The sequence below is a fragment of the Trifolium pratense genome, linkage group LG2, assembly GCF_020283565.1.
Source record: "Trifolium pratense cultivar HEN17-A07 linkage group LG2, ARS_RC_1.1, whole genome shotgun sequence".
In the NCBI taxonomy this organism is placed as follows: domain Eukaryota; kingdom Viridiplantae; phylum Streptophyta; class Magnoliopsida; order Fabales; family Fabaceae; genus Trifolium; species Trifolium pratense.
The window spans coordinates 61439800-61458853 of NC_060060.1; the positions used below are offsets into that span (position 1 = coordinate 61439800).

At 31.6% G+C, this 19054-nt stretch overlaps 3 protein-coding genes across 3 annotated transcripts; all 3 read right to left on the minus strand.

Annotated features, from left to right (window-relative positions):
* Nucleotides 1-1055: 1055 nt before the first annotated feature.
* On the minus strand, nucleotides 1056-2911 carry LOC123909389 (chromatin modification-related protein MEAF6-like). The gene is made up of 7 exons (XM_045960223.1): nucleotides 2805-2911; nucleotides 2609-2703; nucleotides 2398-2498; nucleotides 2095-2164; nucleotides 1665-1692; nucleotides 1522-1582; nucleotides 1056-1392 (listed from the first exon to the last, which is right to left on the minus strand). Exons 1-7 carry the CDS (start codon nucleotides 2815-2817, stop codon nucleotides 1290-1292), a joined length of 471 nt encoding a protein of 156 aa, XP_045816179.1. The 5' UTR covers nucleotides 2818-2911; the 3' UTR covers nucleotides 1056-1289.
* A 1389-nt stretch (nucleotides 2912-4300) lies between these two features.
* LOC123909392 (NAD(P)H-quinone oxidoreductase subunit M, chloroplastic) lies at nucleotides 4301-5684 on the minus strand. The gene is made up of 2 exons (XM_045960225.1): nucleotides 5206-5684; nucleotides 4301-4654 (listed from the first exon to the last, which is right to left on the minus strand). Exons 1-2 carry the CDS (start codon nucleotides 5662-5664, stop codon nucleotides 4463-4465), a joined length of 651 nt encoding a protein of 216 aa, XP_045816181.1. The 5' UTR covers nucleotides 5665-5684; the 3' UTR covers nucleotides 4301-4462.
* On the minus strand, nucleotides 5598-10238 carry LOC123909391 (probable receptor-like serine/threonine-protein kinase At5g57670). Its single transcript, XM_045960224.1, has 10 exons — nucleotides 9747-10238; nucleotides 9549-9646; nucleotides 9104-9359; nucleotides 8327-8992; nucleotides 7986-8234; nucleotides 7727-7890; nucleotides 7553-7632; nucleotides 7292-7439; nucleotides 7063-7212; nucleotides 5598-6661 (listed from the first exon to the last, which is right to left on the minus strand). Exons 1-10 carry the CDS (start codon nucleotides 9901-9903, stop codon nucleotides 6419-6421), a joined length of 2211 nt encoding a protein of 736 aa, XP_045816180.1. The 5' UTR covers nucleotides 9904-10238; the 3' UTR covers nucleotides 5598-6418.
* Nucleotides 10239-19054: the final 8816 nt, after the last annotated feature.

Consider the following 19054-nt stretch of genomic DNA (forward strand, 5'->3'; position numbering starts at 1 on the left):
GGACCTTTTAGTTGTTTTTAATAGTTTGGGGACTAAGTTGGTGAGAGAGTGATAGTTTAGGGACTAAATTGACGGATGAAAAATATATTAGGGACCTTTTAGTTGTTTTTAATAGTTTAGGGACTAAGTTGGTGAGAGAGTGATAGTTTAGGGACTAAATTGACCGATTACTCAAGAAAAAATGTGCACCAATTTAATATAAGAAAAACATATTTTTGAATTTATGAAATCATCGAAGAATTTGGTTATTTTTTTTATCTTAAATACATTAGTTATTCAATGAATTTAAAAAGAATATTTTTTTATTATATTAACTACAAGAAATTCTTTTATTAAGTATGGTCGAGCATGGGCCCACAATCAAACTCGAAACTGACATAACCGCAAATATATGAAAGCATTCGGCCGGGTGCAGGTCGAGTCTCGAGTTAACAATTGTAAAAAAATAGTCATGAAATGTATACAGGCGGACCAAACAATCACCACTAAGATACAAATTAATTTTTTTTTTCTTTGCTTTCGAGGAACTCTTTTCTTTCTTAATCTCTTATACTTTTCACTTTGTTGCTTTTATTCATTTTTGGTAGACGAAGGAAATGTAATATTTTACACGCTTAAGCTTGTAATATGTTGATAATAAAGAGGATGCAAAAAATAGTTTAATATTCTAGATTTAGACACTAGCAATTTTGACAATTCTGCCGGTTGAGATATAACTTGTGAACATAAAAGTGGTTTTAACATTCAGTAACTAAAATATTTATGTCAAGACATGTTTTAACTTAATAAAATCACATGTTTTTTAAAAATATCTCTCAAATATGATTTTATGAAAAACTATTTAAAAAAGCTTCTTATTTTAGAGATTTTTTAAAATTTTATCATAATTTTTTTTTATATCAAAATGATGAAATACTTCAAAACAATATTTTAAGAGAAATTATTTAAACCAAATTCTCATTTGATGTTCTTATAAAAAGATTCTTTGTTAAAAAACCTAAAAAAAAAGTACATTATAAAAATCATTACTGTATTTTTTAAAAACTAAAACAAACTGGCCAAAACCAAAGTCTGATAATCATTTTGTTTGCCAACAAAATTTTGAATTAAGCAAAAAGTTCACTTAAGAAGTACAACACAACTACTAGAACTAGACCAATATATACACATATACATAGAATAGAATGAGAAAATGCTGAGAACCAGTGGCCTATTCAATGCAGGTTTTTCCATGCTCTTACATTCCACAAGGTTTAACAGAAAGTTGCATCAGCATGTCAATCACAATGTCATGATAGATCAGGATCATCTTCATAATCAAAATCTTGTTCACTTGAAGCCCTTGCTCTCTTTGCATCTCTTGGCACACCTCTTCCTTTCTTTGGTTTACCCCTACGGTAACATGATGATTTTTTAGCTTATGCAGAATACAGTCTTTACATATTTGTGGAACATATTTCAATAAACAAATCAATTATTTAATTCAAAAACATTAAAGAAGAGAAACAGTTGAGTGCTTACTGTCCATTTGCATAAATTGTTCCACCTTTTGATCGACCAGGACCGAAATCTGATCTCCCATCTGAGGTAACAGAAACATTTTATATAATTAATAGACAAAAAAAAAAAAATGCAAGCCTGAAATGTTGCTTATAGGATCTCACCATCTCGTCCGGCTGCAAGCTCTTCTGCCTACAATAAAAAAATGAAGATCATCTCAGAATTCAGAAATAACTTTGCTGAGATGCCGACACACTTGATATATAGACCATGATTAAACAGAACTGACAACAAAAGGCTTAAATGGAGGAACCATTTCATGGGATGGGAGAGGTGTTGATATTTGTTTTACCAACATAAAACATGGATGAATCCTATAAGCTGTTATTATTGGTCAAGTATAAATAAATGACAGGACCTGGCTCTCATGTAAAACATTTAACTTTTTGACGGGAAATGTGAATATAAAACTTCTTGAATACTAAATGACCAGGGTTTCAAGTACTTCTTGTATCAAAGATCAACCACACAACAATCATTAGATATAATAACTGAGTTTAGGAGGAAGCCTATTGATGAATATCATAAACACACCGCTGGTGAGGTCACTGAGGATAACGAAAAGAGCCTATCTTCGGGCTGAAACTTTCTGGACCGCTTCAAGCTGCCAAGAAAAAAAAAAATAGATTCACCAATGTCATATAAACCATGAAGAACATGAATGACAAAACAGCATGTTATCTACCTATGCCCATTTAATATCTTAGTAGGACTCAATTACCATTGCATCTAGACAAGCCCAAGCATAGTATCATTGTTTGTAGCATTTTAGCAATCAGTATAATAAGCTAGGAAGTGTTTCGGTGAGAAAAGAAAATAAGCTAATGAGAATCATACAATGCAGTGTTCTTTGTTGAAGATAGGAAAGTTTCAAATCCCTTTAGTACATTGCCACACTGTCCCGGATCCTGTAAATAACTTGTCTCCATATCATAAACCTGTGTCAAGGACAAAATGTTAGCTACTACTGGACATGCATATCACTGCAATTATAGAAAAATAATCTAAAATAATTGCAAAACCCAGATGCAATTATAGAAAAAGTTACCTGCTTTTCAATATTGCGAAGCTCGTCATGAAGTTTGGCTCTTCTACTAAGCAAAGAAGCCAACATTGCTGACGGATTAACCGTACCCTTTTGACCTAAAACAATATCAACGATATTGTGTTATAATTTTGATTAATATATGTTAAAAGAATCAAATATTGAGTAGTAAGGTAACGAGAATTGAGGATTATTATACCTTCGGAATCCATTTTGGCGGATTGATTTATTTGAAGACTCGGCAAATGAAAACCCTAAATCCCCAAGGAAATTAGATTTTAAATAATCTTTCAACTATTTTTTTTATGATTAGGTCCTTAAACTATTGTTTTTCCAATTAAGTCCTTCTGTTAAATGACTCTCAGTCAACGGTTAGCCAACTTGACATATTCCATCATGTAAATCATTTTGGCACTGTTTGGTAAGTCCAATAAGCTAACTTATAGCTTATTGAACTAGCTTATAAGCTTGTTTGAAAAAAATGTGAAGTGTTTGATAATGAGCTTCTCTAACTAGCTTATAACATTTTTTGAGATGCTATTTCAAGTAGCGTATGAGCTTATAGCTTATAGCTTTTTCATTTTATTCCATATTTACCCTCATTAATTTTATTTATTTATTTTTTAAAAATTATAATAACTACTCACTAACACTTACAAAAAAAAAACTACCCACTAACCATATATTTTTATGTCATTTTGTACTTACAACAGCTAAATTTGCCAAACACTTAAATTTTATTCTACTAACTTTTCAGCTATAAGCTACCAGCTATCAGCTATAAGCTAGCTTTTCAGCTATAAGCTAGCTTATCAGCTATCAGCTAGCTTATGACTTATTTTTACCAAACAGAGCTTTTGTGTTCAAGAATTGTCGCATACTTCACATTTAAAAATGAATGGTGATTAGAGCATCTACAATGGAGAAATTACCTAAGTAGGTTCTGCGTGTACACGTCACTCATTTATAATTTTTTAATAATAGTACGTGCTTCGATGGTAGTACTTAGTAAATACTACACCACTGGAGATGGTCTTATACTATCAACAAAAACAAAAAAACATGAATGGTGATTGAAATTTACTTTGAAGAATTAAAGCTCCGCCACGAATTAAGAATCTCTTGTGGTGTCCTTGTCGCCGATGTATTCCAACTCGTGTTAATCTCCAAAGTAGAGAAGTTAACTGAATTGATATATGTCCTTTATGTAATAAAAATGTGCGGAGTATGTACAGTTTTTATCCTCTGATTACTGCAGCGATGCATAATAATAACAATGCAACTGATTTAATCTTTCTGCTGCTGCAACAAATTACAGACGAGGGTGAAGATACTGAATTGGGAGAAACAGTTTCAGATTGTAGAAGACTATTTTTTTCCCATTATAACAACTCTAGTGTGGAGTTTATAGAGAAAAACAAATGATGTTACTCGTTTAGTTAAGGCAGCTACATACAGAATGTAGCTAGTCCCCAAATTTTGGTTGAAATATCTTATTGTATTGAGCACATTTTAATTAATGAAATGTTATATCGTTTAACTCAACAAAAACAAAATTTTGTGGTCCGCATATGCAATTGCGGCCGCGGTGTTACTGATGTGGTTCTTTGATTATTGAGTGTAGGAGAATTCTTCTGCTATATATACATCATTAAAACTCTTAGGTTGAGTTCACTAGGAGACAAGTAAACATGATAATAAAAAAATATCTGACTTGGACGAGATATTTTTATTTCTACTTTTATAATTTACAAATCAAAGAACTAGTAATTGTAGTAATATATCTGACCATACACAAAAACATCAATGATATATATGCTCACTTTTCATGGTATTGTATGTTACACAGATGATTTCTCAAGTGGAAGTAGCAGCATCTTCAGGTTGGATATCATTGTTATTGAACATGATCCGTGGCTTTCCCATGCTGAAATTCAGAACTCTTGCATTCATATTATACTTGATTACTCCATCATATAACAACTTTCTTATATAATGCTCTATGTCTGAACCAATCAACCGAAGTGTGTATTCATTCAATGGAGCACCCTGTTTTGTATCCTCAAAAAGGTTAATATAATGTCACCATAGAGAAAAAAAAGCTTTTAGTATAGACTGTTTTTTTGTCATAGCCATCTGGTTTGTAGGGGAAAGATGTCTTCAAATTAAGCTAAAAAAATAAGTAAAGTCTGAATAAGAAATGTTCCCGTTAGAATTTAAACTTAAATTATCCCGAACAATTCATCCTTAACTCGAGTTTATTAATTACTTGAGTTCAATCATTTAGTTTTATTAAATTCAAGCATATACTATTATCTAACATATTTTGCTAAGCAAAAGGCCTACATGCTAGTTAGTCTTGAACTATAGGATATGTAAATTAACTATTTGTGATACTATTCTAAGACACAAAAAACAACTTCCTCTAATCTTTCTTATAAGAAACAGTTGAGTTTTTAGATTCACCGAATAACTAATGTATCTGGTCTATAATATACACCAGATAAATCAATATGCAATGAACCTAAAGAGTGAGTTGTTTCGTATAAAAAGGACCGAAGTGGGTAAATATATTTGATTGTAGTTAAGTAATAAACTACCTCGTAATGATCCACAAGCTCCTGAAAATAAGAATAAACCAAGTTACAAGTATCTGGATTCCACACAAACTCATTAGTAGGATCAAGAATAAGAGTGAGTTTATCCATTTGTGATTGATCAAAAGTACTTGTTTCTGGATCAATATAAGCTGCATAGATCCTAACATGTCTTGTAGCACAGCTCAACCACTGTCCTCCATATTCCCTACTCATGCCTTTGTTTTTTACAATCACCTGAGGTTCAACTGGTCTTGGTTTTGTTCCTTTTGGATTCATTTGTTGATTTTGTGGTCTTTCATTCTCGTCTTCTACCTTCACATTATCTGATTCTTTAACATCAGATTGTTGTTGAGCTGATATCAAAAATGGTGTTCTCTTTCTTAGTTCTTTTCTTCTTCCTCCTGTCCAACCTGCTATGGATAATTTGGTAGAAACCATGTAGGAACAACTTGTGGCCATGGTTAAATTTTTTGGTGTTTTTTTGGCTTTAATGGCCAACAAGTACTTACAAGAAGGCCTTATTAGTTTGCATATTACTTAGCTTCACTCCTTCTGCTATGGATAAGATTTGTTACATAATAACTTGAGGCAAATGTTTGTGGTCACAAAAGAAATAAAGAAAAGAGCAATTTCCAACTTTACCCTTGCAAATGCTTTATTTTATGATTTTTAAAATACATATCTTTTACTATCAAATAACTAAAATATATACTGTGTGAATTTATAGTTAATTTGGTGAAATTACGGTAGCGCCTTAATTTTATTGAAGTTTGAAAGTATATTTTTTGCTAAAATCATGGTGACACACTGATTCTGTTAAACTCATCGATCCATCAGAGTGAGATGAAAGAATCCAAACGATTCAATTGTTGTAGTATTATTAGGATTAAGAGAAAAATGGTTCTAATGGTCTAAAATACAACTTTTTCATCCTTTTTTACAAAACTCAATGGGACAAAAATAGTCACCATTTGAATTAGAATGAAAAAGGGGAAATAGCCCAACAAATTAATGAGGCTTAGTTTCCTCATTATTAAGGTAAGGAGGAGGGCACACACAAACAACCTCTCATCCTAAACCACCCTTTAATAAAAATCATAAAGATGCCAAAGCTTATGGAAGATGCAAAGAAAAACTTTTATCTACAAATTGTTGAAATAAAAAAAGTATAGAAGAATAGAACTTTTTGTAGCAGTATATGCTTGTAATTTGCTCAGTCAAAACTCGATGATCGGCTCCACCTGCCTCTCAAGTAGTCTTCTAGTGATACACTTTGTTCAACACTATACATGGAGAGTGAGTCATCTTCCACATCAAGCAGTGCAAGATTAAGATGTGACTGTAGATTACTTGGTGGACATGCTTCGTCATCGAGCATTTCGTGCGCTTCCAAAGTATTGACTTCCACTTTTGCCCACTTGATCGCGTCAATATCGCCTTGAAGTAGCTTTGATACCTATGGTCCAATAGAATACATGAGATTTAAAGCAAACAAAGGACTAATGGAGAGAATGAGAATATTTGTGGTGGTGCTCGAAGGACCATATTCCCCACAGTCAGGGAATCCCAAATTCACTCGGTTAAACAAATCAAGGACATTGAAAAAAAATCAAATGGTTGATAGTTAAAACAAAATTTCGAGATCTGGACCTTAGAATATTTTCAAGGGCCGAGATCACTTCTACGGGGATCCATTGCTCGAACGAGAAAATAAAGTCAATAAGTATGCTATAGAATTCAAAGTAGCACATGATTTAGGATAAGCTAAACAAAAGGAATTTTTCCTGTCCATTGTATATGACATGGGATCAATTTGCTATAAAGAATAAAGATGATAGTGGTCAGTGGAGCACTTACAATGCTCATTTGAGGCCTAGCTTTTGGAGCATGTTTGATGCAAAGTGTTGCTGCTAAGACCATCCTTTCCATCTCCTCATGATCATAGTTATCACCTAAAGTAGGATCTAACAATTCTGATACCTTTCCGCTATTTAGAAGCGGACTTGCCTGCAAAAGTGTTTTACTATTATTTTTCCATAATACATGATGATTAGGAAATAAGAAGTATATAATCACTGATACATACCCACATAACAAGATTCTGTTGACCTTTTGGAAAATCAGCACTTATCGGCTTTCTCCCTGAAAGCAGCTCAAGCAGCACGACACCGAACGCATAGACATCGATCTTATCACTTACTTTGCCGTACATGAAGTATTCAGGAGCCATATAACTGCATAAATGAGTGCAATACATAATTCAGGATCGTTCTAAAACCGTTTTCTGCAGCATGTATGGATAAGAATGGATGGATGGTAAGGTTATGCTGGATTTGAAAGTACTCACCCAAAGGTTCCAGCAACATCCGTGCACGTTATATACGATGATGTGGTTGACGCCCACGTAGCCAATCCAAAATCAGAAAGCTGAATAAAATCAAAGCAGACCAACATAATGGCCGGTTAATTTAATACAAATAATTCAAGATATTAAAAGTCGATCAATCGAAAGATAAAATACCTGAGGTTCAAAATCTTCAGATAGTAATACATTTGATGATTTTACATCTCGATGGATAACAGGCTGATCATTTTTACAATGCAGATAATCCAAAGCCTCAGCAACACCTGTTGCAACCTTATATCTCTGCGCCCAACCAAACTTGCCGGGGTTTTTCTTAGTCCCTAATTCAGCATGGAATGGAAACAAGTATGAAGTTATTTGAATTTCGAACACACAGAAAAACTAAAGGGGGCTTTGCAAGGTTATATTTGTCTACCGTGAATGTTCTCTTCGAGGCTTCCTCTTGATAAGAAATCATAAACCAGAAGAAGATTGCCATTCTCAAAGCAGAAACCAAGGAGTGTAATAATGTTTTTGTGATGCAATGTAGTGATGATTTCTATTTCCAAAAGAAATTCTTTCAAAACATCATAAGAAGGCTTTAGGATTTTGACAGCAAGTTCCTTGCCATCACGGAGGCAGCCTCGATAAACCATACTACTTCCTCCTTTACCGATCAAGTTTTCTGAAATCAATATTTGTGACCATGTTAAAAATAAAAAAGTTTTGTTAAAATTGAACACAGACAAAACTAATACTATGATACAAAGTACAAACCAGGCAAAAAATTTGATGTCACTGATACAAGTTCTTGGTACTCAAACAATCTGCATTTTGATGAGTATTTCTCATGAAGTGCCTCTAATTCTTTAGGAATAATTTTTAAATTGCATGCAGGCGACGAATAAGTTTTCCCTATTTCCGAATCTACTGGAACAAGAGCACCACTTTCACTATATAAAGCCACAGATTGATCCTGAATATGATCAACACGATAGGAAAGATTTCTGCGTGGCAACTTCATTGCCCACTGGACCACAGAGGTCTGGTGGCGCATGAATGGTTTATCAGGTAATTGTGTTTCTGATAAAATCTTCCGGTGTAGTAGCGGCCAACCAGGTTTCATTTCAGGTTGTCGGGCATCAATGGTCTGTACAGACACTATTGCCATAGAATTCTCATTGCCACCATCAACAGAAGAGCGTTCAGATCCTTCTGAAGGCTCGTCTGCAGATTGGTGGCAAGAAGTGTCTTGCAATGCGCCACAAATTGAACAACTATGATGTTTAACATTTTCTGTAGAATCAAGCAAAACCTTAGCTAAACTGTGATCCGAAATTCGTCTGGTTCCCTCATCAGCATCATCATTTTGTACTTTTGTACTTTTACTTAGTGTCCAATGAATTGAACCAAGCAAACCATTTCCGTGATGACGATCCAACCCTACCAAAAACAAACAAAAAAACAAAATCATTTAAATCAATGACTGAAAATTAAACCGAGTTCATGAATCATGAGATCCACAAAATTAAAAACTAAGGAAAAATCCAAAACCTTGTACATCAGCAACAGGAATCGATGCTGCCAAGCTGTCGCGCTGAAACACAACTTTCCCATTATTAACAGCAAGAATACAACAGTCCTTAGATAACTTTCTAGCACAGTACTTAGCTACAGAGCTCGATGACCGGATTCTATGGTGTCTATGAACACTTCCAACAATAACATGAGTTGCAGAATAAGCATTCGCTTCTCGTACCAAAATTTTCTTCACCGATGAACCTCGGCAAATTTTTAGCTTAAGATCCACCTACAAAATACAAAAACTTAAACTTAAAATAATGTAACTGAAATCTACCCAAAAAAAAAAAAGTAACTGAATTTCTTTGATTATTCTGCATTCAGAATTTGCTAAGAAATTTGATAACAGAAAATGAATTTTCATATTCAATTATTCATGATTACAAATTGAAAAATCCAATGGAATAAAAAATTGAACCTGTTTCAAATTGCAGAATCCTTCATAAACATTAAGAACAGAGTCAAATGACTTAACAAGAGAAAGCAGCGACGATTTCCCATCTCCATTAACAATTTCTACACAAACCCATTTCACCAATCAATCTTCACAAAAAACCCACAAGAAAAAAATCAAAACTTGAAAATTAAAAAATATGAAAATTGATCAATTAATTACCATTTGTCCCAAGAACATGCAGAGCAACAACAAGATCACCAGGTTGAGCAACTTTAACCAAAGCCCAAGTGAGAAGCTCTTTGCTTGGAGAATCCATTTTTACTCCGACCACCACCGTCCGGCAACCGGAGCCGCCGTCGGGAGAATTATTTTGCATTGTTTTGAGATGATCAGGAACAGAGTGAGATAGTACGATGTTGTTTTTTGTTTTTGTTTTATGTGAGAGATTTAACGAGGTTGTGTTGTCTGATATAGCGTACACAAAGGTTTGTGTTTGGTTGTTTGATTTAACAGTTGTTTTGATTTTGGTTTTGAAGGTACCAAACTACGCAACAATAGTTAGGAAGAAGGAAGAGGAGTGACACGCTTCAACCATAATAACTTTTCGGTTAAAAGCATGATTAAACATGTGACTTTTTTAACAACATTTTACAACGTTTCATTTCATGCTGCTTTTTCAATACACCAATTAAGTTGATGAGTGTAAGAAATATCCCAATTCCATGCTTTCCTAACTCAAACTTTGTAAAAAAAAAAAAAAAAAAAGTCAAACAATATATGCGTGGAGAATTCGAGAATCTAGGATTCGAACTCGTTTGATCGATAAGTGTGGTGAAATGGAGAATTTAGAGTTCGATCCTTTAATAATTATTCTTAATAGCTAAATTCTTACGGGTAAGTCCTCAAACTAATTTAGTTCTTGAATATGTTTTTGATCGGTTGATTTAGCCGATAAAATTATTAATAAAAGAGATATTTAAAAATGCGTGTATATATATTTCGACACTATTAAAACTAAAAACGTCAAAAATATCAAAATTACTGTTTTTGGCTAAAAATACTACTTATGTTCCTTTATGTAAAAAGAAAAATAAAATAAAATAAAACCAATACCAAAGAGAGACTTTTTTTTTTGTTAAAATAGAAAGACTCTTTTAATTTTGTCAATTTTAAAAGTTTTTACTAAAATAATTTTACATTAAATGTTTTCAAACAAAAATTAATTGAACTTTTCTTAGGTAGCCTAATGGCTAGAAATTCCACTCTTAGACCACCTCCAGCGGTGGTTCCTCATGAGAGTTTGCCAGCATGGCAATGATTTGGGGTCCACTTTTTCTTTGCTTTGGAGCTCCACCTGGCCATCAGTGTATAAACAAGCAAATGTTCTTCAAATTTTTTTTTGATTTTAATAATAAAAGTAGCCGTTACCAACGGCTAGTTTCTTTTTTTTTTTCTTTTTTTTTTTAGTTATTTTTTAGTTATAAATATAGTTTTGTGAAAAAAATTAACCAACACAAATTTTACCAACACTTATATTTTCTCTTCAATTTCAATTTTCTCTCTCACAATTTCATCATTTTAATTCAAATTTTCATTTTTTTTTACTTCAAATTACAATTGTTTAGGTCAAATGGATCCTAATCATTTTCATTATCAACAAGCTATGTTCAATTTCATGCAAAATTATCAAAATCCTAATCCTCAAAATTCTCAAATTCCACCGATGCCACCATTTTCTACTCAAGTTCCACCATTTTCTACTCAAGTTGGTACTGAAAAAGAAGAAAGGGTTGTCGTTAAAAAAAATCTCGAGATAATGTGGATGACAACAACTCAACAACCGAAACATTTAGCGGTCCTCATCCGAATCTTGCAACAAGACTACAAAGAAGAGCAAGTATTCGAGAAAAACAAGTTCATCGTCAACTTCAAGGAAATTTAGTCGAGTATATTTGGAAACGTTTTGGACATGTAGATGATGAAGTTTAAGTTTAATTTATTATGTGATGTTATTTATTTTTATTGTTTTTAATTATATGTCATGTATTTGAGATTAATATTAATTATCATTTTAAATTATAAGTTCAATTTGAATTTTATTTATTTTATATCAATTTTAATTTAAATAATTAAAATTATTATTTTAATTATTATAAAATTTAATATGAATAAAATATTAATAAATAAAGTAAAATTGTGGGACCCAATATGGGTTCTTCAGAGTTGCACCATTGGAGATAAAAATTAGTTGAGTTGCTTCAAGCTGACGTGGCTTAATAGGTCTCACAAGGAACCCAAAAATAGGTTCACGGTTGGAGATGCTCTTAGGAATTGTTAGTTGGTTCAGTGGTTGTTGACACTGAACTTGGTAGGGAGGACCACGGTTCGAGTTCCCGCAGTTGTGATCGGAAGGGGGCTGGAACCACTTGATGTCAAAACAAACTCTCGAACCAGATTACACGGTCTAGTGGGTCGGATCTTGGTAGTGAAAAAAAAATCACTCTTAAAATAGATAAGTAGGGTGTTTGTGGTTCGAAATTCGGTCATTTGCATATAAAATGTGACGTCCTTACAAACTAAGTTATGTTCACCGAGACAAATTAATTGAATTTTTTTTTGAATTTCTAGTAATATAAAGGGAATAAAAATCTTTTAAACAATAAATACATCTTCCTTTTCTATATAACTTCAATTGAACGTACGACAAACTTTTTAAAAAACTGTTGAATTTCAATATATAGTCTGAATACATAACTACATGTTTTGAATTTTTATAAAAATTTGTGGAGTTGATATACTCAATAAGATCTTTGAATTCAACGGTTGGATTGAAGAAATATAATGCCGATATCAAGTTATTAAGCGGAGTAAGTCAATGAAAACTTACTCCTGGAGTCAACAGATTCCTCTTCTATATAATTAATTAATAATTGTAAGGTTCTGCAGCCTAAATAGGTTTGGGATGGTCAACTCTATATTAAAAAATGACCATGTTTGGAAGTAAAATTTGGGTAATAATTAATTTTATGGGTGGGTGGGCAATTTTAGTTGAATGAAATATAGGTAAAATATCAGATGATGGAATGTTTCGTGTATACATAAAAAATTACTACTTGCAACTATTTTATGTGTAAGAAGTAATCACGCTATGTCATTCTCATTTCAATTATATCATATCATATATATGCTTTTAATTTGCATCGTTTTCAACCCTTGTGTTAACATCCATCTACGTATATGTTTTTCTTTTGGTTGATAAATCCATCTCTTATTTTATGAAACCATACATACACATATAATATATATGCATCCATGTTTTGTAAGTTTTTTGTAGTCAATGTTTTATAAGTTGTTGGAGCAAAGAGGATAACTCTTTTTGACTTGAGGATGAGGATATAACTCAATTTAATATTTATCTTTCGTGTTCAATTCAATATTTATTAGTCTCCTTCTAAATCAAAAGATTAATAAAAAACAACTAAATTTACATTGATTGAGAGTGATAATTAACGTCAAGTGAGTGAATAGAACAAAAGTGAGTGAATAGAACAAATTAATTGACAAAATTGTATGCATTAACTGAAATAGTACACTACGGTATTTAAAAAATGCTTAATTAGTAAAATGGTCCCTTAAAGACATTTTTGGTTTCAGATTGGTCCCTTAAAGAAAAAAAAGTCCAAATAGGTCCCTTAAAGAAAAAAAGTCTGAATAGGTCCCTTAAAGACATCTCCGTTAATCAGTTTGGTCCTATTTAGACCTCTTTTTAGGGACCAAACTGATTAACGGAGATGTATTTAAGGGACCTATTCGGACTTTTTTCTTTAAGGGGCCTATTTGGACCTTTTTTTCTTTAAGGGACCAATCTGAAACCAAAAATGTCTTTAAGGGACCATTTTACTAATTAAACCTTAAAAAAAAAAAATCTAAAGAAAAAAGCAAGTATTTTCAAAACTTGTCCTCCATCAACAGGTGGGAATTGAGCAGAGAGTAATTTAATTTATCACACATTCCTCACTATTTAAAATGATCTCTATCTGCCCCACCTAGCTACCCCCCCCCCCCCCCCCCCCCCCCCCGCTTCGGAGAGTATTTTACCTCCATTCACATTCCCGCGGATCCCGACAGAGCCACATTTTCTGCAAGGAGCCATCAACATTAAAAAAATTATCAAATTTTCTATTATTTTCAATCAAAATAGTTGTAAAAAAAAGTTTAATCATAAAACAAATAAAAATATAAGACATTATTGTGAGTCTTGTGAGTTGTGACAATGATAAATATCACATAAAAATAAATTTATGCACACGTTGTGTAAAAATATAAATAAATATAATGTATAAATTACTTAAATATACACATATAAATGTTATTTTAATAAAATGTTCGTGGACGGAGTCTCCGCAGAACGGGGAATAAAATCTCATCCTCATTCCTAAACCTCCTTTGAGGGAATCGTTTTCCTCCATCCCCACAAGCAACTTATGCAAGTAAATAAGTTTTTATGCAAAACAACTTATGCAAGTAAATAAGTTTTTATGTATTATTTATAAGATTATCAACAACTTATGAAAATAGTATAATATTTGTTCAAAGAGGCCCAAATTGACTTCAATATTGTATTGTCAAATAAAATTAAATGCTTTAATCAATCTCAAAAAACTACTCCTATTAAAAGGTGATCAAACACCAATTTATATTTGGGCGCCTTTTATATTAGGGCTGGATGCAAATGTATTTGCCCCCTAATTTGAAAGCTCTATATAAATTAGAAAAATCTAGGTATTTGCACCCATCCTCCCCGCGCCGCGCATGGTAGAGAGTACACCTATACACGCCCCGCGCAAGTCCTCGTGCGACGGCAGAGGCAAAACATGCTGCGAACCATCCACAGATTTACTAGGCAAATCTTATAACCAAAATTCTGAGTTATAAGCAAAGAGATTTTAAGACACACACAATAAATATAATTGAAGTAAATGCCCTTATCATATCACAATATCGATTGGTTAAGTATGTAATGTGACAATGACTGAATTGAGGAGTGTTAATATACTATCTTAGTTATGGAGCTTTAATGCACGTGATGGGGTATTTGTAATAAAAGTTTTGATGACATGTATTTAGTCGTGTGGGTCTCTATACCCAACAGCACTTATTGAACATACAAATAAATAAATATGATCATAAGTCACATTCAGAACATAAGTAAACACTTATAATTTGTGTTTGTGCGTGATCCACCAGTAGTAGTAGTAGTAGTAGCCTTCAACTGCAAATCATTAATTAATAAATATCCCTATCACCGCAACTATGCCCGTGCTTTGCTTCCTTTCACGGACCGATTCTATATTCTATCTCATGTTTCATTTTGCTAAATATAGTATAGTACTACTAACACTAATCCACATATATTTGATAAATATATATGAGGATAAAAATTCAAGGATTAAATATATTTTTATTAGTCATTCTAAAAAATATTTCTTTAAACTTTAGTTCTTTGATCATTGACATACTAGGTAGGGATTATTGTTCGTATTATAGAGGTGAATATCGAGTTAGGCTTTGTAAAGTTTAATAAATCTGACATGTTAAAAAATTAAGAGCTTAAATTTGGTCTATAGTTTGTCATGGGCACAAATTCTCTCCCATGAATTTTCGTCTGATGAGGTTCAATGTCCATCTATATCATCCATTTATTATTTTAAAAATTTATTATTTTAAAATTGTTGCTACGGTGATGAAAAGAGATAAAAGATTAGAATTTAACAGCATAGATAATGTTATAGGAGATAATCTCCGTCCAGTTTGTCATAATCTTTTGAAAGTTTTATATGATATGTTAACTTATTTAAAAGTCTATTTTATATTAGCATATTTGAATAAGCAACTACATCAATGTTTAAATAGATTAATGAATTAATATACCAATGATATTAAACTCCATTTTGATATTTTAGAGAAGTTGGCTATATATGACATTATATTTCAATTCTAGTTTAACATAATGTATTTATATATGTGAAAAATTAATATAGACTAACAAATTTAAATTACTGAAAATGTTAAATAAATTAATTTAATGCAAAATACATAATTTAATATAATAATAATAATAATAATAATAATAATAATAATAATATTTTATTCATATTTACTTAAGTAGACCGATCTATTAGGCCTAAAAAACTTTGTCATGATCGTAATTTGACATTTTTAATAAATAGACTTCTAAAATAGTCTTAATCTTCTCTATTTTTATTTTTTATTTTTAAAAAAAGTTCAATATTACTTGAAAATCAAGACTACCGGTAGTTTATAATCACACTACATTAATCAACCAAAACGTCTTTTAAAAATAACAAAACTATGGGATGGGAGTTTATATAAAATCTAAAACGAACAAATACTTCAAAAATTTAATGCTGCGTACTTAAGTTTATAACATATAACTTATGGAACAGGCAAACAATTACAAACAGTACTTAAATATTAATGATGCTCAAATATCTTGCCTAATTGAAAGCAAATATAAGCTTAGAATTTACTACTGTGAAGGCAGTTACATGCAATGATATATATATATATATCTAGCAAGTAGCAATGAATTGAAATAGCTGTTATGATGGAGTTTGGAAAACCAAAATGACATATCAACCAAAATGAAATGGATTATATAACAGCATGAAACCTCACTCTCTAGTTTTTAAAATAATTTAATGACAATGATCAAACTTAGCTTGTTGGTGTACTTACTTTCCATGAAAAAGACACAATGTAAGTTACTCTCCGGATTAGTGTCTTTACTCTTTACTAGCATCTTTCAACAATTTTTTTGAAAATGCTAACTAGTACTCGAGGAACTAATTAAGAAAAATAAAATAAAATAATTTTAAAATTTGTATAATTAATATTTTTAAAATATAAAAAATGTTGTCTTAACTTTTAAATAAAAATTTTATCTTTTTTTATCTATTTAATTAATTAGTGTTTCCGAAACACTAAAAACACTAGTTAGCATGATTTTTTTAATAACTTTTTACTCACTATGATTTCGTACCAAAATATTCACGTTACTTTGTATATCTTAATTTGATTGTTCCAATAGATTGTAAAAAAGAAAATATTGTTCAAATAACATTATCTTGTTTTTAATTCACATCGGTTTTGAATCAAACTCAACCAAATGGTTGAAGGATTGTGTCGTTGGTGACATTTTATTGTAATGATATAATAATGCCATTAACAAATTATATTCTACACATGCATGATCGCATGGACGGCGTATTGCATATATTCATCATGATCGATCCAAAACTTTTGGTCAAAAGCTACTTATAATTTTATAAGAAAAGCATCTACAATATTTAAAAGACCAAAACAATAAAGCATCAGTACTAGCTAGGAAGAGGAAATCGTTAAACTTGTCCTAGCTAGTGCTTTCTTTTCCAAATTTGAAAAAACATATACATTTTTTTTTTACTAAATTAAGAGCATTATGAGACATCATAGTGACTAGTAGACATCAGAGTGACATCTAATAGCACTAATCTTATACCTCTTTGCTCATATATATAATATAAAAAAAAAAGGGAAACTATATAAAGTGGGGGGACCAAACCTTACCTAGCTAAAAAGCAAAATTAAAAAAATTAAAAAAATTAAAAAAAAAAGGAACAAAAACAAAACCAAAATTAGGGAGACTATCCCTCAACTAGAAAAAACATATACATAAGAAAAATGAGAAAGAGAAAAAAAAAACCCTCCCCATTGTTTATTTCCAAATTTATCTATTTAATGTCATGTCATTTTTATTTATTTTGAATAGAATCAAGTATCAACAGCACCAAACATTAAACATATCGATCGGTACCTCTAAAATTGAATTTGAAGGCAAGTTCAACCTCTCTAGCACAACAAACTGTACAAGCTAGTTTGAAATGATTGGTTGGAATTGCAAGTTGTGGAGCCTCTACAAAATGACATGTACCAAACGTGATTTATTCAGCTTTTGATTTCAAGAATATAAGACGTTTGAGAACTAGTACTTTTGTTTAGAACACTAGCTAATTTTGTTTAGTTAGATGTCACATTTAAATGGGATATTTGAACTCTACTAGTTTTCTTACCATACTTATCTTTTAGGTTCTCTTTGGAGAGAAATTTTGAAGCATGATTTTGGAGAACTAAATTTATATATTTTGTTTTTTGAATAGCAAAAAATATTATTAAAAGATAAAAGAAAGTATAAAGAGTACTTTACTCAATTACCTCAAAAAACAATATAACGGATTAGAAATCATTCATAAAGTAAATAGAGAAGTGCTAGCAACACACTCTTTAACAAACACACTCTCTTCTATTGGTTAAATTTTATATGAATCCCATAAAAGTTATATGGGTCCACATTTTTTTATGGGACCCATGTGAATTTCAACCAATAAAAGAGAGTGTGTTGGAGTGTGTTTGTTAAAGAGTGTGTTGCTAGCATTATTCAAGTAAACAAGATTGATCCCTTTACTTTGTCCCCACCAAATTTCAAGAACATTTTATAATCAAATCCACCACCTCGTTGGGGGTCGACATTTTGGATGAGAAAATAAAATCATTTTGAGCTTTCCAAATTAGCAATAAGAAGCAGTTGAAAGGGGTCCTTTGTTAGCTAAAATAGGAAGATAATGGTAAATAAAATAAAAAATTATAAAAACTAAATCCATTTTAATGAAAAGGAGAGGGAATTTGAGATTTAGACAAGCCCTCATAGGCTGGGGAGGGCCATGACCCACTCCAACTTTCAAATTTTTCATTTTTTATTAGTATATATATATACAGGGTTTGCTAGCTTATACCCACATAAAAACATGAAGGTTTAAGTTAATAAGGTGCACATTTTCACTTTAGATCAAAACACCCTTTTTTACTATTTTGACTTAACTATACATTTTGTCCCTTACGTTTATTTTAGGTTTCAATTTGGTCCCTTACGTTTAAAAAGTATCAATTTGGTCCCTTACGTTTATTTTAGGTTTCAAGTTAGTCCTTTCCGTTGGTTTTGTCACTAACACCGTTTGAACAGTACACGTGTCCGTGTGTCCAAGTGCCACGTGTCAGTCCACATATGCAAATTGACTGCCACATGTGACAAAAGTGACGGAAAGGACTAACTTGAAACCTAAAATAAACGTAAGGGACCAAATTGATACTTTTTAAACGTAAGGGACCAAATTGAAACCTAAAATAAACGTAAAGGACCAAATGTGTAGTTAAGCCTACTATTTTAATATAGTTTCAAGACAACGGTAGTTTAGTAAAACTGATTTGATATTTTAACATGAAGGTCTAACTTAGCAAGGTGCATCTTTTCAAAGTTAAGTAACATGTTTTCTTAAATTGTCATTTTTTGATTTCCTATGTTGTTTATTTAGATTGCATATTTTTATAATTAAGTGGGTGCAAATTAGCAAATGAGTGCACCAACATTTAATAAAGTTTAGCTAACTAACCCTCAATTTTCTAGCGTAAAA

Excerpts from the sequence above, each read along its gene's own strand:
- LOC123909391 (XM_045960224.1), bottom strand. The coding sequence starts at position 9,903 with ATGCAAAATAATTCTCCCGACGGCGGCTCCGGTTGCCGGACGGTGGTG. Across the intron at positions 7,633-7,726 it reads CTGAAGATTTTGAACCTCAG|CTTTCTGATTTTGGATTGGC; the intron begins GTATTTTATCTT and ends GATTTTATTCAG. Across the intron at positions 7,213-7,291 it reads AACAGAATCTTGTTATGTGG|GCAAGTCCGCTTCTAAATAG; the intron begins GTATGTATCAGT and ends ACACTTTTGCAG.
- LOC123909392 (XM_045960225.1), bottom strand. The coding sequence starts at position 5,664 with ATGGCCACAAGTTGTTCCTACATGGTTTCTACCAAATTATCCATAGCA. Across the intron at positions 4,655-5,205 it reads AGCTTGTGGATCATTACGAG|GGTGCTCCATTGAATGAATA; the intron begins GTAGTTTATTAC and ends GATACAAAACAG.
- LOC123909389 (XM_045960223.1), bottom strand. Across the intron at positions 2,499-2,608 it reads TTCGCAATATTGAAAAGCAG|GTTTATGATATGGAGACAAG; the intron begins GTAACTTTTTCT and ends TCCTTGACACAG. Across the intron at positions 1,583-1,664 it reads GCTTGCAGCCGGACGAGATG|ATGGGAGATCAGATTTCGGT; the intron begins GTGAGATCCTAT and ends CTGTTACCTCAG.